This window comes from Drosophila montana, unplaced genomic scaffold, assembly GCF_035044405.1.
Source record: "Drosophila montana isolate Dmon_TW-CO22-7 unplaced genomic scaffold, ASM3504440v1 contig_3282_1, whole genome shotgun sequence".
Lineage (NCBI taxonomy): Eukaryota > Metazoa > Arthropoda > Insecta > Diptera > Drosophilidae > Drosophila > Drosophila montana.
Genome location: NW_026998166.1, coordinates 745999 through 763856, shown reverse-complemented (window position 1 = coordinate 763856; position 17858 = coordinate 745999). Strand labels below are relative to the sequence as shown.

Sequence of the window (17858 nt, the reverse complement as noted above, 5' to 3'; positions counted from 1 at the left end):
TGGATTGAAATATTGATAAATCGATATATAGTTAGATTTATAGATTAATCAACTGATGTATTGGTGGACTGATGTATTAATATATAAAGGAATTATGGATAGATATGTTAATAGATTGATTAATTAATATATTGATTGATATATTGTTGATGGATTATATATGTGGATTGATATTAGTGGATTTAATGAATAGTTAATACTAATGATATACTAATGGATTGATTGGTTGACAGATTGATTTTTATGGAAAAAGAAATTGACTGATATATTATTAGATTGGTTTGATAATTATAATTCCCCAACTAATATAATATTCAGTTAAACATGGCCAGCTGTTGCACGGTTAAGCCTTATTTAATTATTAACCAGACTTTTAATAATGCGATTTAACTCTTAACAGGTTCAGCTTAACCAGCACTGCGGCATTTTTGTGACCCTAAATCCAGCGGGTGGCGAATACGGCGGCAGGCAGAAGCTGCCCGGCAATATTCAGGCGCTCTTTCGACCAATTGTCATGCAACAGCCGGAGCCGGGCGAGATTGCACGCGTCATGCTGTTCGTCGAGGGCTTTGTAGCTGCAGCGGATATTGCGGAGCGCATTGTGGAGCTATTCGATCTTTGCGGCAAAATGCTGTCCGCCCAGCGGCACTACGATTGGGGATTGCGCGAGCTGAAAACTGTGCTGCTCGTTTGCGGCGAGGGACTGCGCGCGCAATTAGCGGGAATGGCAGCAACGCCCGTTAATGAGCATTCCGACGCCAGCAATAGTCCGTCAGCGATTGGTAATGATGAAATGCGCATTGCTGTCCATTGTCTGCGCTCATCAACCATGTCCAAGCTGGCGCAACAGGACGTTGAGTGCTTCGCAATGTTGCTGTTAAATGTGTTTCCGGAAATTGGCGCCTCGGAGGCACCGTTGACGCCGCTGCATCGGGCACTGACGGCCGCCTTTGCTCCACTAGGCCTCTGTGCCAACGACAGGCAAATTGAGAAGGCCCTGCAATTGCATGAACAGCTCCAAAAGCGCATGGGCGTCGTGCTAGTGGGCCCACCCGGCTGTGGCAAGTCTAGCATTCTGTCGCTGCTGCGACAGGCACTGACCGCAACGTCTGGCACACAGCTGCGCGTGCACACCATCAGTCCCAAGTCGATGAGTCGCGTGCAGCTGCTGGGGCGACTGGACACGGACACGCGACAGTGGCTAGACGGCGTTCTCACCCACACGGCTGTGCTGGTCAATCAGGAGCCGTCGCACGTGCGCTCATGGATTGTGTGCGATGGCAGCATTGATCCCGAGTGGATTGAGGCATTAAACTCGGTGCTGGATGATAACAAGTGAGTACTAATTGTTGATATATACATATATTTAATTATATAGCTGATATAGCAAAAGTTTGGCAAGCCAGACATTTCCCTTGAAATTCTCCAACAGTTTCCCACGCTTTTTCCACTCGGAATGGTGGATTTGAAAAATTCGTACAAAAAAACTTGCACTCTACAGTTGTCCTTCCACTTTTTGATTAGATTGAGCAGCTCTCCTATCAATAGATGGGTTTCTCAGTTTTGGGCTGAATTTGTCAGAGTCGCTTTAACACATCCGAAATTAAATTTTTCAAAAATCTATTAGAGTAAATTAAGCATCGATAAAACTCGAAACTGTTAGTGAATAGTTTTCCGCCTATTTTCCATTCTTATACGTGAAATTTAAAAGGGGAAAAAGGAAACTTACAAGTTCCTTCAGCTCTGGCATTTTTCTCATTTGAAAAATCTTTAAAACTAAATTAAAATAAAAGAGGATTCTTTTCAGTGTTTAGCAACAGCTTTTGCTAATATATTTTGCTCGTACCTGCGCATAAATTCGTAATAATTATTTGCGGCTTGTCATATATATGTGTATATCATAATATATGTATATATCGTATGTGATATATAATTTTTAAACGTATCAATTATCATATATCGTATCGTATCTTAATGTTGCAAGTATTGTATTGTACGGATGGGCAAATGCATCCCCTATCACTTAGCTACCAAAAACAAAGGACTTAAAACATAGAAATGCTCAAAACGATGACATAAAATGAGGGAAGCCCACTAAAACAATAACGTAACGTAGTAAATGTAATACACAACGTAACGTCATTTTATAAATGACGTCAAAGAGTCTCTCTCCATTCTTATATTGAACATGAGTCTGTTTGTGTGTGTGTGCGTCTGCGGGAGAGTGTCGTTAGCCGTTATGCTGAACTGAGTTTCGGTTCAATTGAACTGGTTCTTTTAACTAATTTGTTCTAATAAGCTGGTTCCCTTAGCTACTTAGCTGCCAATTACGTGAACTTAATTTGATATAATTAATACATATACATTTGTGTATACATTTTGCTGAACTGAGATTAGGTTCAATTGAACTTGTTCTTTAAATTTGCTACCAATTTGTTCTAATAAGCTGGTTCCCTTAGCTACTATGCTGTCAATTTTGCGAACAATTTAGAGAACTTAGTTTAGAATAATTTATACATATACATTTGTGTATACATTTTGCTGAACTGAGCTAAGGTTCAATTGAACTGGTTCGTTTTTTAAACTAGCAACCAATTCGTTCTAGTAAGCTGGTTTCCTTAGCTACTTAGCTGTCAATTTTTTGAGAGAACTTACTCTGGTATGTTTTAAACATATACATTTGTGTTTTGTTTTAAACTGGCTCTTTCTAATTGGCTAGTTTAAAACGAATTAAGTTTTAGTTCATTCGAAACCAGTTCACTTCAGCTTTTGGTAACTTAATATGCCAGAATTCTTAAGCGTGTTTTTGAATAGATTTAAACTTAATTTTATTTTAAGCACATTTTGCGAACCCGCTTAAGAAATCTCGCATAGTTAGCTAAATGCATAAAGTTGATTCACCGAACTAGTTCGCACACAACGCCAACCTGTGAGTACACACTCCCGTCCGCTCTCCTACTTTCTTTACTCTTAAAAAAATAGACATGAAATTGAAATTTGAAATGCGTTTGTGGCTAGTTGAGCTTAAGAACTAAAGTCGAGTGCATAATTCTCTCATTGCTGCGCATGTTGCAGCTGCTGCTGCTGCTGCGACGGCGGCGGCGGTTGCGGTGGCTGCTGTTGATGCGTCGCCGGCGGCGGCGGGGGTGGTGGCAGCGACACTGTGGGCGGTGGTGGCAGCGGCGCGGCTCGCATGTGCTGCATGTGCGCCTGTGGCGCCATGTGCTGGAACATGTTGCAATGCTGCTGCTGCTGCTGTTGCAGATGATGTTGCTGCTGCTGCTGTTGTTGCTGGTGCGCATTGAAGTGGTGCTGTTGCTGCTGCTGCGCGGGATTAACATCGGGTGGCGTTTGCAATATTATCTCCGGCTCCAAGTTAAGCGCCATGTCGGGCTCATCCGGCGGCGGCTGCTGCTGCTGGGGTCCGCCCCGCAGCGAAGCCAGCGCCGCCGCCTGTGCAGCGGCCACTGCCGAGGCAGAACTTGTGGCAGCAGCGGCCGCCGCCGCAGCGCTTAAGCTGCTCACATCCTGGCCATACTCCTGCTTGATGCCATTCGGTGGCGCCGGATACAGTGTGGCGCCCAAATTCTGATGCAGTATCGGATGGCAGAGCTGTGGCATCAGCGTGACGCCGGCTATGGGCAGGGCGGGATGCCCAAAACTGGGCGGCGGATACAGTTGCTGCAGCTTGTTCAGCTGCTGTAGATGCGTGGGCGTGGCATGGCCAGCGGGCGTATGCATGGCCGCATTGCCCGCCGCCGCCGCCGCCGTCAGCTGCGTCAGCGTCGCGCTGTTCAGACCGGACGTCGCCATCGGCATATGGGCGGACATGTTGCGGCGACGCTGCTGATGCGCTGCTGCCGCCGCTGCTGCTGCTGCCGCGAGCTGATGCTGCTGCTGCTGCTGCTGTTGTTGTTGTTGGTGGTGTGTGGATGGCTGCTGCTGCTGCTGCTGCTGATGTTGTTGCTGCTGCTGCTGCTGCTGTTGTTGTTGTTGTTGCTGTTGTTGCTGTGTCTGCGGCGTCGATATAATCACCTCAGGCTCAACAGGCACTGGCGGTAGAATGCCCGCAAATTCGGGCGGCAATTGCGTGGGATCAGTCACCAGGAGACCCTTCTTACGCTCCTTGCGTATCTTATCACGTAGCTTTTCCAGCTGCCGGAACGCCTCATTGGCGCGTCTCGCCTTCTTACGATCACGATCACGCTCCTGCTCCAGACGCCGATACTCGGGATTCATGCGTTTGATCCGTTTCCGTTCGCGATCCCGTTCCCGCTGTATCATTTTCTGGCGCAGCTCCTCCTCGGGCGTCAACTGAAAGTTGAATAGAAGCGGGGAAAACTTATTAAAGCACAATGTGGCTGGCTCAAGCAATTGGGGGATATTGTACTCTGTATTGAAGGTCAGCAGTCGTGTGGTATATATAACAAAAGAAAAAACTAAAGTAAACCCCAGCCCAGGTTCAACATTTTCATCTACTTAAAACTAGCTGGTGCTGTCTGTGTGTGTGTTTGTGTGTGTCTGTATGTGTGTGTGTGTGTGTGTGTGTGTGTGTGTGTGTGTGTGGCTGTGTGTGGCTGTGTGGGTGTAATCGTGTTCGTGTGTGTGCACTTGTGTTTCATATAGATAATTTAGAAATATATATTGGAAAAATGCTACGTTAGCACGTCGTGCCTTCTTGCGAAATCTATCGCGCTCGCGCTCCATACGCCGATATTCGGGATTCAGGCGCTTGATGCGCTTTCGCTCTCGATCTCGCTCGCGCATGATGAACTTGTGGCGCGCCTCCTCCTCGGGTGTCATCAGCTGCAATATAGAGATGGGAAGCGTTTTGGCTGAGCAGAGAGTATTAAATACCAGAACTAAAGTTTACAGCTCTAAAGAGCGCTAGGCAAAGTTCAACAGAACAGAACAGAAGAAGTTGGCATAGAATTTGTGCAGCTGACCATGTATATGTCTGAAGCTAACCAATGTCAAGAAATTTCCGAAATTAGAACCAGCGTTTTCTCGAAAAAGTTACATATTTTAAATTAAGTAAATCATATTCATAAATTAAAATTGTTTTTTTTTAACTTTGATCAACTCAAGCGAGCGAGAACTGTTAAATCAAATTTTGAGCCTAAGGCCGCTCTTTTATTACATTTTATTAACAGCGCCAGTTTAACATGTAAGCCCATTAACAGGCACTAGACATAAACATGTCAAGAGAAGCTCTGGGAGAGCTCAATAGGAAGACATATAAGGGCAGATTCTAAGAATTTATGTACCTGACCAAGTTTATGTCTGAGGCTAAACCGTCGAAATAAAAAAACAAACTATTCATTAAGAAATGTTAAGCAAATGTGTTCGTTTCTGTTATTAACAGCGTCTGTTTAGCATGTGCTTAACAGCCGTTAGACATATACATGTCAAAGCAGGGTTTTACAAATTGTTTCTGTTGTGTTTTTGTGTGTTGTTTTTTGTTAACCAATCATATCTTGAAACATTTCACAGACTCCTAACGCTGCCCTCCGGCTGGCGCATACAGTTTGGCAACAATGTCAACTTTATATTCGAAACGGACGATGTGCGTCACGCATCCCCGGCAACTATATCACGAATGGGCATTGTGAACATGAGGTAAATGATTTTCAGAAAGGCTGAACAAGTCACACTCCTTACTAACTACAATTTTTTTTATTCAGCTACGATTATTATCCCTTGAAAGAAATGCTCAAGCACGAGCTTGAAAAGGAACCTTATGGCGATCTACTGCAAAGCTACATTGATGGAAATTTCCAAACAGCTTTCGAATGGTTGGAAAGCGAAAATTTGTTAAGGTACGTAGGGGAAGATATTGAATGGGAAAAGGGAATTTAAATCAATAGTGCCTGATGCATAAAAATTAACAAAACGCTGATCCATAGGGAATAATCTATAATACTCTATATATTTTCTGTCTGTGTGGGTCTTAAAATAATATATACGTCCTTCCATGCTTTCATATCTTTTAATGAAAGTTTACACAGACCGATTTTCTAGCTATTTTCAACAGATTTTAAATCGCGTAACAATGTCATGTAGCTTCCGTAAGAAATTCTGCTTTGGAATCAGGATCTGGAGAATATATCGTTTATCAGTTATCATTGAATTAAGAATTCTCTTTTAAATGCGTGCATGATTTCTAATCAAATGTGAAATATTACAATAAGATATACTGAAATATCATCATCTAATAACTCTCTACTTTTCCAATAGTCAGATGCCCGGCATAAGTCGTGTCAGTGTGTTACGCTCTCTGCTGCTGCAGCTGCACAGTAGCCAGAGCCTTGAGGAGTATGGAGCAGCCACATTGCGTGCAATGCTTGGCTACATTCCCAGCGAGCGACAGCGTGACTTTGCTCAGTTGGTGCTGCAGCGGGCGAATCTGTACGTGGCGCAGCCCAATCATGCCGAGCTGAGCTACTATGAGCCGCAACGCAGCGCATTGGAGCAGTATGCGCTGGGCGTTATGGAAACTCCCGAACGGGATAGTCAACTAATAGTCACGGGCTATGTCAAGTCGTATCTAAACATCATCAACTCGCTGCTGGAGCTGCCCGCTGGCCGGGCAATGCCGTTTATGCTCGTCGGACCCAGTGGAGCGGGCAAGACACTGCTGTTGGAACAGGCGCTGCTTGAGCATTCGGGCTATCAGCTGGCCAGCATCAATTGCTCCACACAGCTGACCGCTGGCTATGTGCTGCACACGCTGCGCACGCACTGCGTCACGGTAAGCGGCGTGCGGGGGCGGGAATATAGGCCCAAACAATCGCGTCTGTTGCTGTTCATGAAGAATCTAGATCTATGCCAGCTGGATGATTGGGGCGCCTGTGAGATTGTGGAGCTGCTGTTGCAGCTAGTGCAACGCGGCGGCTTCTATGCGGACAATCTGGAATGGATTAGCGTCAGTGGGCTACAAATTTGTGCGTCCATTAGCGGCAATTTGTTAAAAATTTCACCCCGTTACTTGGCCATCAATCAATATGTGCGAGTGGCTCGACCCAGTCCATCCGATATGCTGGCCATCGTGCAGTGTCGCCTCGAGCCTTTGCTCCATACGCATTTCAGGGCAACGAGCAGCGGCAGTTCCATCAATTTACAGCATGTTAGCGAGTGCCTAATGGAGTGCTTCGAAAAGGTAAAGGAATTGCGCCTGGATTTGGCTCTTTGCTGATTTGTTTATCTCGTTCTCCTTGCAGCTGCAGGCCGCTTTTACTGCCTCCACTGGCCAACAGCAGCAGCAGCAACAGCAGTTGCATTATCAGTTTAGCCCCAAGTGCATTATGAAGCTAATTGCGGGTCTCGTTTACTATCCGTCGACTGACTTCAATGAGGTAAGTGGCTTAGTTTGGACTAATTGAATTGCCGTCTGACTTTTTTTGCTCTGCCTGTGGTGCGTAGGCTTTGTATTGCGAGCTATTGGGCATGTTTAGGGATCGTTTGGCCAGTGAGGAGCATGTCCAGCAATTTGAGACGATATTGAAGCAAACTATGCGCAAATATTTTGGCAAAGAGGTGAGTTTTAGCTTAACCCCGCATATACATCTTTGTTAATTGTTTTAAATTCGTGACAGAAAATCTACTTTGTGCCCAAGTCGCCTAAATCGAAAGGACAGCTGCATGGCCTGACTCATGATGAGTGGCTGGAGGAGGTGCAGAGGCAAATTACAATATGCAGTAAGTAGTAGAAAATAAATAGGGTATCCTATACTCAGAAACAATTACATTTCTTTGAGCTGACAAGATTGTACTATCTATAAGTTTATATTCACACTGTTATTGTTATCGTAACCTTCAAGCTGTTATAGTATCCCCTGAAATGTTTTTTTAAAACCTATATTTCAATTTTACCTGTATCTGTTTGTTTATATATATCCTTCATTGAGAGATATATATATCATTCTAAAGGCCCAAATCTATTGCTAAGTTTTCAATTATTGTATTGGCTGCCTGGGGATTTAAACTCCACGTCAAAAAGCGCAGACGTGTAAAATAATTGCCCTAAATTGTTTAAACATTTTATTCTAATAATAAACCCGCACCTCGAGCCAGCCAATACAATAATTAAGAAATGGAAAGGTCGCCAAAACCAGCACTATGTTTTCTAACTAATTTTCGTTTCTTCTAAAGTTCCTTAATTTTTAAATTTCAGTCTTGAGTAGTTTTAAAAACTTGTTTACTTTCTTCTATCTATTTATCTATAACTTATCCTACTTACTTGTATATAAACTATTTCTAACCTTTTCATTATCCTCTTTTCTGCTTTTGAATAGCTTTATAGTTTTATGTCCTCCAAAAATTAGAAGTAAAAGTTACAGCCCTGAACTCGTTATTTACTTGATCAATCGGACTTGCTCCCAAAATATATCTATCGCTTGTCCAGTCTAGAGTTTCTTTTTGTCATACGCATCGAAGTTGAAGTTGTACATTTCCTTTCGAAGTATCAAATGAGGATATGATGTCGCTGATTCTTTGCAGTTTCAAGATATGAACAGTTCAGAGAGTAAATAAAGGAAAAACAAAAGAACAATACAATATGAATCGGGATAACTACACTGGGCCTTGGCGTTTGTTTGCGAAATCGATCCCGCTCTCGTTCCATTTGTCGATATTCGGGATTCATGCGTTTGATGCGCTTTCGCTCCCGATCCCGTTCCCGCATGATGAACTTTTGGCGTGCCTCCTCTTCGGGGGTCATCCACTGCAAGTACATAGAGAACGGGTAGAAAATAACAGAAACAATTTCGACTCACAAAACGTGATATGTATAAAGTGGAAAAGGAAATAAAATGTGTCGAATGCAGTGTGAAGTCAACTTCAATGCCGATGCGTGAAGAAATATTAGCTAATGTTCAATTTCTTTACTGAATAGGTTATGTTAAAGTGACGCTGTTAACTGACAGCACTTGAATCTGTTAACTTACGAATGTTAAATATCTAGATATATATAATTGGTTTTCCATCTGGCTATTATTAATGTAACAAGGATATTTAATTTTTTCTCTTTCAGATGCCGAAAACTACAGCATTTCATCGCCTATAACCGAAGAGCTGCTGCAGCACACGGCCAAAGTGGCACGCATCCTCTCCAGAAACGATGCACATTTGCTTATTTTGGCTGAGGCCGGTGACCGACACTTGGACGCCATTTATGCGGCTGCCACGCTGCAGCAGGCCAACGTATTGACAATACAGGGCAGCGACAGCTATGGTCTAACAGAATTCTACAACGATCTGAAGCTGGCCATGCAGACGGCGGCGCTGGAGCAGCAGATGAGTTATCTGCTGATCGAACACTGCTGGCTCAGCTATGTCCCGGATATACTGAAACCGATTGAGGCACTGTTGGAGGGCAGTGAAATTCTGGAGCTCTTTGGCGATGATCTGGAGACGGTGGCCAGCGCGCTGAAGCAGGCGGCGCAGCTGGAGGGCTATCAGGAGTCGCTGGGCACGTACTTTATGAAGCGTGAGTAAGATGAACAGCAAATAAATATAAAGTTATCTTTATAAATATGATTTACAGGCGCTCGAGAGCATCTGCACTTGGTGCTCGTGCTGGAGCCGAGCAGTCCGCAGCTGGCGGAGTACTTTAATAGCTGCCCAGCCCTGCATCGCCAGATGGATATGCTCTATGTGCGGCCAGAGTCGCGCGATACGCTTGCCATGCTGCCCAAGCAATACATTGAGCTGCTCAATGAGGCGTCTGTGGCTGCAGGGCGTGGCAAAGTGCCAGTTTGCAGTCATTTTTCAGATGCGGCCGAGGAGTTGCCGCCAGAGCAGCCAGCGCATCGCTACTATCAGCTGATTCGTAGCTATTATCATATGTATAGCAACGCCGCCGCTGAGATTGATCAGCGTCTGGGCAAGCTGCAGCTGGGCGTGGACAAGTTGGCCGCTGCCCATGCGCTCGTCGACACCTTAAAGTCGAATGCATCGGCCCAGGAACAGGCGCTGGGTGAGAAACGGCAGCTGGCCAATGATGCGCTGCAAATGATCTCCGCCACGATGCACAATGCGAATGAGCAAAAGTCCAATATGCTGGAACTGAAGCAGCAGACGCAACAGAGCAGCGAGCAGTTGAAGCTGCGACAGCGCGAGATACAACAGGAGTTGGCCGAGGTGGAGCCTATATTGGCGGAGGCCAGCAATGCAGTGGGTCAAATCAAGTCCGAGGCGCTCTCCGAAATACGCTCGCTGCGCGCGCCACCCGAAGCCGTGCGGGACATATTGGAGGGCGTGCTGCGGCTGATGGGCATACGCGACACCTCGTGGAACAGCATGAAAACATTTCTGGCCAAGCGTGGCGTCAAGGAGGACATACGCTCCTTGGATCCGGCGCACATTAGCCCCGAGAATTGTCAAGCCGTGGAGCGTTTGCTCGCAGCCAAGGGTGATTCCTACGAATCGAAGAATGCCAAACGCGCCTCGGCAGCGGCTGCACCGCTCGCCGCCTGGGTGCAGGCCAGCGTGCGTTATGCTCGCGTCATTCAGAGCATCAAGCCGCTGGAGCGGGAACAGAATGAACTGCAGCGTAATCTAAATGCGGCCGAAAATGAAATGGAGCAGCTGGCCAGCGGCTTGGACGATGTGGACAAGCGTGTCCAGAAGTTGTCGGCAAAGCTGCAAACCTACACGCAAGAGGCGGCCGTGCTGGAACTAAAGCTCCAGGAGGCAGGCGCCACACTGCAGGCAGCCGAACTGCTGGTGGGCAAACTGAGCGCAGAGTATGCCACCTGGAGCGAGCAGTTGGCGGAGCTGAAGCGAGCTCATAAAACACTGGACAGCAAAATGCTGCTGCTCGCATTGGCCATCAATTACTATGCGAGCTGGGGCGTAGAGCAGCGTGGGTGAGTAGCTAACATTAATTCAGAAGATGAATTCCCTTATATACCCGCAGTGGTGGATTTCCAAATTATGCGGGGAATCGTATTGCTGAGAAGTGTATGTAGATTATCTTAAAGTGGCTGGAAATAGCCGATTATGCAAACTTTCAATTAGAAATTACGCCCTACTTTCACGTAGGGTGGTGAAATTGCCAGAAAAGGTGAAACACTTTATTGTGAAAATGTATCTGTTAATTTCCTATCTAGAGCATTTAATATAAAATGCAAAAAAAGTTGATCGAATAAGAAAAAAGTTTCATGCAGCGATTTTCCACACATAATCCACTCTCGGGGTGAAATTTTTAAAGGCTGTTTTTAGAAAATGAATTCCACTCATTTTTAACCGTTGCGAGTGGAATTTTTTCAAAATCTTTCTATTAAAAAAAAATAAAGTAGAACATTTAAGTTATTGGATGATCAATCAGCCAGCAGAAATTGTCTTAAATACATAAAGATCGATCTTGTAAATTAAACTATTCCTCTTCCACGCAGCGCCTCAATCAAACGGATGAGCGTGGATTTTCAGCTGCCCGGAACAGGCTTTGATCTACGCCAAACCCTTGTCACCGAGCAGCAGCAAATCATTTGGGAGAGTCAAGGCTTGGCGCGCGATGCTCAGATCATTGAGAGCGCCGCGCTGCTGCGGGAGATGCTGTCGCTGCCCTTCGGCAGTTGTCCAGTGCCTCTGCTGCTCGATCCCACCCAGACGGCGGCGCAGTGGCTGACTGCGCATTTGCGTGCCGCGGGACGTGCCAGTGAGCTGACGACGCAGGGCAACGAGCGGCTGTGCTATCAATTGGAGCTGGCCGTGCGCTTTGGCAAGACGCTGCTGGTCATGGACTGCGAGCAGCTGCGTCCGCCGTTGCTGGAGCTGCTGCAGGGCCATGTCTATGTGCGCTTTAATAAACGCCAATTGGCGGTGGCCAGCAAACTGGTCGATCTGCACGAGGATTTCCAATTGGTGCTAATCAGCAAATCGCATCGCTTGCAGCAGCAGCTGCCGCCGGAGCAGCGTAGTCTGGTCAATCTGTTGCGCTTTACAGTGACCGCAACCGGTCTGGCGGATCAGCTCATGTCCAAGGCGATTGTGCTTAAGAATCCCGCATTGGAGCAGCAGCGCATTGAGCTATTGCAGCGCGAGGGTGAGCTGCTCAAGCAGCGCATGGCACTGCAGGACAAACTGCTGGAGCAACTGTCCAAGGCCGAGGGCGATATATTGCGCAACGAGCCTCTGCTGGCCAGCCTGAATGAGGTGAAGCGCAGCAGTGCCGAAATTGATGCTGCACTGGAGCAAAGCGGCCAGGTGAAGCAGACCCTGCTCTCACAATTTGGCGCACTGCGCGAACTGTGCGTCCAGTCGGCCGACTTTTATGCCGGCCTCACGCAGGGCTACGAGCTGTCCGCCCTGGTCTACATCGAGCTCTTCCTGGGCGCACTGCGTGCTCAGGAGTCGCAGCAGCAGCTTTACGAGCGTCTCGTGCGCAGCGTCTATCTGCATTTGGCGCGTGCCACACCACGCGATAGTCAATTAACGCTGGCCCTTTGGGTTTGCCGCCAGGCCTTTGGAGGAGCGCTTGGCATCAAGGAATGGGAACTGTTTATTAGCAATTTTATGGGCAGCGCCGATGGCAGCATTCAGCTGCTCGGCAACGGGCTGCCCGACTGCATCAGCCGCGAGGCGCAACTGAAGCTGGCGCAGCTGCTGCAACAGCTGCCGGAGCTGCGTGGCCAGCTGCAGCTGGACAAGGATTATGTGTGGCGCGGCTTTATCGAACAGCAAACGGACGATGTGCTGCGTAAGTAAATGTGGCAAATTTATTATTTGATTGGGGCAGAAGAAAAGATAAATCTTACTAATAAGCGGTCACGGAGGCATCTTCGATCCCATAGAGTATATTATTCTACGTTTGTATTAACCCGTCTATTTTGTAGACTAGCCTAACTGCTTGGAACTGAAAATCCATTTTGTGCTATTATTTATTGATAGAGTTAAGTGCTCTGCAACCACCTGGATCTATTGTGCCTCTCAATGGAAAACAGAAAGAATATGCAATGAATTTCCCTTGACTATCATTTGCCTAGTATCAAGGCTGTGATACCCCAGTCTCAGCTTGCATAATCTCGACTCTGAAGATTATCTGGGATCTATAATGTGCTCGGCTATTTCTTCGGTCTCAAGGCAAAGTTTGCACATTTCGTGCTCCACATTTGTGGTATTAAGCCCTATAGTTTAGGATTAACTAATTTAGGGTCACAGTTTTACAGTCACTAGAAATATTCAAATGCTATCTGCTTTCTCGAATCACTTAAACAAATCGCATAAATCCATATGGATTGCAGTTTCAGAGTCACAAGGTTTGTTACAGTTTTAGATGCTTCAAATTTAACCTTATAAGATTTCTTGAGCTCGAACTTTTTTAAAGCAGGAAAATTTGTTTAAGTTCGAGTCGAAATGTCGCGACTGCCAAAGTTCTTGCTGGTTTTAATATTTTGTTCATTTTACAGCCCACATCAAGGCACCCTTTCAGCGCGTGCTCTTGGCCCAAATCTTTCGACCCGATTTGCTGGTAACGCAGCTGCGATTAGCGAGCAGCCAATTGTTGGGCCTGTCCCCGGAGGCGGCCACACAGCCGACGGTGCAGCAGCTGCTGGAGCAGAGCAGCTGCGATCGTCCCGTACTGATGATTAGTCAGCCCGAACTGGATCCGGCCACAGAGCTCAGGGGCGTGGCATTGAAAAAATGGGGCGCCCAGAAGTACGTGGAGCTGGCGATCGGACGCGGCAGCGAGCAGCGTGCTCTGGTGGCCATGCGACAGGCGGCCAACCAGGGTCAGTGGCTGTGCGTGAAGAATGTGCATCTGGTGCCTCAGTGGCTGGGCCAAATGGAGCGTGAGCTGAGCGAGCTGCACAAATCGCCGGACTTTCGCCTCTGGCTGCTCTGCGAGTCGACGCAGGGCTTCAGCGAGGCGGCCGTCTACAAGTGCCTCAAGGTGCGCTACGAGCAGCCGCGCGGCCTCAAACAGCAGGTGCAGCGCATGCTGCAGAACTATGCCGGCCTGGAGACGGAACTGGCCGCCAAGCTGCCGGCCAAGTGTCTGAAGATGCGATTGGTGCTCTTTCTGCTGCAGGCTGTGCTCCAGCAGCGGCGTCAATATATACCACAAGGCTGGTCCAAGTACTATGAGTTTGGCGAGGCGGATCTGAAGGCGGCGCTGGGCGTGCTCGGCTGGCTGGATGCGCAGCTGATCAGCGGCCGCTGCGACTGGACGCTACTGCAGCGCCTCTGCGAGGCGGTCGCATACGGCGGACGCCTGAACAATGCCCGCGACGTGGACATACTGAACAGCTATCTAGCGCAGTTTTGCTGTGCGGATGTGCTAAGCAATCGCTGGCAGCCGCTGGGCCTGGGCAGCGCCCTGCCCACAAGCGGACAGCTACAGGATTACCATGCGGCAGTGGAGCGGCTGCCGGATGTGGATGAGCCGCGCATATATGGACTGGCTAGCCAGGCGCAGCAGCGGCGCGAAATGGAGCAGGCGCGTCTCATAGTCAAGGATCTGCGTGCGCTGCAATTTGGCGGAGCGGCGGCAGGCAACGAGTTGGCCACGCCCAATGCCAGACAGCGTCTGGAGCAGCAGATCAAGCCTTTGCTCAGCCTCTGGCGCAAATTGGCCAGCGCCTGCAGCATTAGTCAAGCGGCCAAGGAGGCGCTTGCCGGCGGCACAGCCTCAAACACAACCACGCCCACGCCCTGGACGCTGTTCGTGCACGCCGAGCTGCAGCTGGGCGCGCAGCTGTTTCGAGCAGTGCATCAGCTGCTCTCGCAGCTGCACAACTGGCTGAAGGAGACGGCGGGCACAGCCGAACAGCCGGCGGATGTGGATGCCAGCACAATGCAGGCGCTGGCGGAGCAGCAGGTGAGAGAGGTAGAAGAAGCACTTAGGCAGGCGGTACAGGGCTCACTCGCAAATTAATACTTTTTAAGTTGTGTTGAATTAGAAATATAAATCGAATTTCTGAAAGTCCCATTGAAATACTCTTGGTATTATAATTTAGACGCGAATTGTGTAGAGCATATGTACAGTGAAAACTCTATGGCGTGAACACTGATGGTAACAGTTTTTTTGTCCTGCGATGTCCGCTTAAGAATGTGTCATAAAAGTAAACAAGAAAAATATTAGGACCGTAAAAAAGTGACTAAATTGACTAAAGTACTTGACATAAGACAGCTGTCCGTTAGTAGAGCACTCACTGTACCTGTTTGATCAGCAGTCGATAAAGCCACCCAACGATCGGGTCATAAGGGAGTCCTTATGGAAGAAAACTTCTCCTTTTTCAAAATATTTTGTTCTTACATTCTTCTAAAATGTATAAAATTGGAATATTATAGATATTGAGGTCCCATAGGAACTATGGGTGGAAATTTTGGTGCTTGCATGGAAAAACTTTGTTTTTCAAGAGATCTTTAGAAAAATCGACAGTTACAGGCTTCACTATACACTATATACTACTTCTTTATGACAAGAATATCAGAATCAGACTTCTATAAAATATATGGGAACAATCAGGCCGAGCATAACTGAATCTTAGAAAACCTTTTTCAGCCAAAGAGTATTCCATCTTCGTTGTAATATTCTTAAAACCCACACAAGTGTTGAAATATAACCAGAAATAAACATCTATAGCATACAGGAAGAATCGGGCGTAGGATTAACGATTTGTAGAAAAGCTTTGTTTATCCATATATAGAAATGTCCGCAAGAGTATTTAATCTACGTTGTAATATGCCTTAATACGCCCCACAGGTCCTGATATATAATCAGAATCAGACTTCTATAGCATATACATAGGAACAAACGGGCCTAGCATAATTGAAATTTTAAGATAACCTTTAATTATCCATATAAAGAAATGTCCGAAAGAGTATTTAGTCTTCGTTGCAATAGCCCTTAACTTTCCACAGATGTTAAAATATGATCAGAATCTTTCTTCTTATAGCTTATAGCTGACATAGTAACAATCGGGCCTAGCATAACTGAATTTTAGGGAACCTTAGTCTAGCCAGATCTCTCCAAGAGTATTAATTCTTCGTTGTAATATGACTTCACACTCCCCACAGATCTTGATATATAATCAGAATCAGACTTCTAAAGCTTATAGCTGACATAGTAACAATCGGGCCTAGCATAACTGAATTTTAGGGAACCTTAGTCTAGCCAGATCTCTCCAAGAGTATTAATTCTTCGTTGTAATATGACTTAACACTCCCCACAGGTGCCGCATAGCTGGCAGAAGCTGTGGCCCGGTCCCAGCAGCAACAGCGCCGCGGACTATCTGCGGGGCTTGTTGGTGCGCGCGGAGGCGGCGGAGCAGCGTTACAGGCAGCAGCTGCAGCTGGAATTCGGTGAGGAACTGAATCTGGTGCATGTGTTCAATTGTGAGAATCTGCTGGCCTGCCTCAAGCTGCAGCAGGCGCGCAAGCTGGGCGTCTCAACGCAGCGCCTCCGATTGCAGTGTATCAACGGCAGAGTTGGAGATCACGAGACGTTGGTGCTGAAGCTGGCGCCGCTTCGGGTGAGTAGTTTGCCTTTTTACATTGGTTTATATTTAATTTATTTTGCGCTGGCGCCTTTGCGTCGCTTTTTTGATTTGATGCGTGCGTCTGTCCGTCTGTCCGTCCGTCCGTTCGGCTGTCTCGTCTGGCTGTCTGTCACTCAGCGCTGTCTCTTTTTATTGCTTGGGCTGTGGGCTCTTTTGTCTTTTTCTGTTTTTCGTGTTTTTTTTTTTGTTGCTTTTTTTCTTCGCATTCTGTTTGCTTACCTTGCCCATCTTGGCCATAAAATGCGTCTCCAGCTTGCCGTTTTTTGTTTGTTTACCACTTAATTGGAATTAAATTTAGTTTTTATTTACAACATTTAGTTTGCATTTACTGCAGAATTTGATTTCACTGCAGTTTTTCGCTTTTTTTCACGCCGCTTCTTTTTGTTTATTTGATTGACATTCCGGCGCTCTGTTAACACAATGCCAGGGCTGCACACCATTTATGTTAACTGTTAACGCAGGTATTTTTCGAGTAGCAATATTTGAGCACGTATTAATGTATGTGCACCGTATCTAAATTGAAATATTTTCATTTATGCTGCATTTATTAAATTTTTGTTGCATTTAAAATATTTTATTTGTATGGAGTTATAATATATTAATTATTTTCGTAATTGCTCCTCACTGGGAAAGTATTTTTATGCATTAACAGTGAGGAGCATAACTTTGCTTATGTTATGTGCGCAGTTCGTTAAGTGAGCACATTTTCGTTAAATGAGCACGTTCGTTAAGTGTTGCACAGTTTTGTCACAAGTTCGCCGTCTCTGGTGCCTGCACAGACTAAAATCGTTAAGGTTGCTGTCTAAATAAATTATGGAATCTAATACGAATTTGAACTACACAATTTATTTGAAATGCATGCAGCTGGATGGAAATACACAGATGTTAAATACGAGCGATTCGAATGCATTTTATATTGCGTATAAAATCAAGGAATATAATGAAAAGACTGCAGAGGCGGATAAATTCAAGAAAATTGATCGATTTGCCAGCAACAGGCAGCTCTCCGACGAGAGAATTACACTGCCACTGTACAGCAGGGCCAGCAGAGATAGGCTGATCTGTCATTTAAAACTGGAACTGGGTGGCGCCACAGCGGAGCAGATACTTTTAGCAGGCACTGCTTTAATAGTTGACGATTACTGAAGACGTCTGTCGAAATTCATCCCAAAAAAATGAATCAATCACATAAACGAATATGCAGAATCCGCTGTAGAAGTATAATGGAAGAAATATGTCCAGAAAACCCATTTTAGAAATCCAAAATTTTGATTTGAGAGTACAATTTACACAGGTGTATGTGATCGGAAAAAGGAAGCTGATTTTGCTTTTGACTGAAATATAAAGCCTGCT

The 17858-nt window shown here is 46.2% G+C and overlaps 2 protein-coding genes across 6 annotated transcripts; one reads left to right on the top strand and one right to left on the bottom strand.

Annotated features, from left to right (window-relative positions):
- Positions 1–371: 371 nt before the first annotated feature.
- btv (beethoven) lies at positions 372–17804 on the top strand. The gene is made up of 13 exons (XM_064690735.1): positions 372–1335; positions 5494–5619; positions 5685–5819; positions 6238–7159; positions 7221–7355; positions 7423–7536; positions 7596–7698; positions 9032–9487; positions 9545–10868; positions 11397–12700; positions 13410–14821; positions 16179–16478; positions 17370–17804. Exons 1-13 carry the CDS (start codon positions 515–517, stop codon positions 17649–17651), a joined length of 7434 nt encoding a protein of 2477 aa, XP_064546805.1. The 5' UTR covers positions 372–514; the 3' UTR covers positions 17652–17804.
- On the bottom strand, positions 2109–16909 carry LOC135434231 (hormone receptor 4). Of its 5 annotated transcripts, none has more exons than XM_064690737.1 (4): positions 16725–16909; positions 8555–8722; positions 4660–4806; positions 2109–4314 (listed from the first exon to the last, which is right to left on the bottom strand). In XM_064690737.1, exons 1-4 carry the CDS (start codon positions 16740–16742, stop codon positions 3055–3057), a joined length of 1593 nt encoding a protein of 530 aa, XP_064546807.1. In that variant the 5' UTR covers positions 16743–16909; the 3' UTR covers positions 2109–3054. The 5 variants fall into 5 exon arrangements, with proteins under 5 accessions (XP_064546807.1, XP_064546808.1, XP_064546809.1 ...); XM_064690738.1 differs by having other exon boundaries at positions 4675–4806; XM_064690739.1 differs by having other exon boundaries at positions 8576–8722.
- Positions 17805–17858: the final 54 nt, after the last annotated feature.

What these genes read in the sequence shown, in the direction of transcription:
- btv (XM_064690735.1), top strand. Translation starts at nt 515, where the DNA reads ATGCAACAGCCGGAGCCGGGCGAGATTGCACGCGTCATGCTGTTCGTC. An exon ending in TGGGGCGTAGAGCAGCGTGG is followed by an intron (nt 10,869 to 11,396) that starts GTGAGTAGCTAA and finishes TCTTCCACGCAG; the next exon opens with CGCCTCAATCAAACGGATGA. An exon ending in GCAAACGGACGATGTGCTGC is followed by an intron (nt 12,701 to 13,409) that starts GTAAGTAAATGT and finishes TTCATTTTACAG; the next exon opens with CCCACATCAAGGCACCCTTT.
- LOC135434231 (XM_064690737.1), bottom strand. An exon ending in TAGTTATCCCGATTCATATT is followed by an intron (nt 4,807 to 8,554) that starts GTATTGTTCTTT and finishes TCTATATTGCAG; the next exon opens with CTGATGACACCCGAGGAGGA. An exon ending in AGAAGGCACGACGTGCTAAC is followed by an intron (nt 4,315 to 4,659) that starts GTAGCATTTTTC and finishes TTCAACTTTCAG; the next exon opens with TTGACGCCCGAGGAGGAGCT.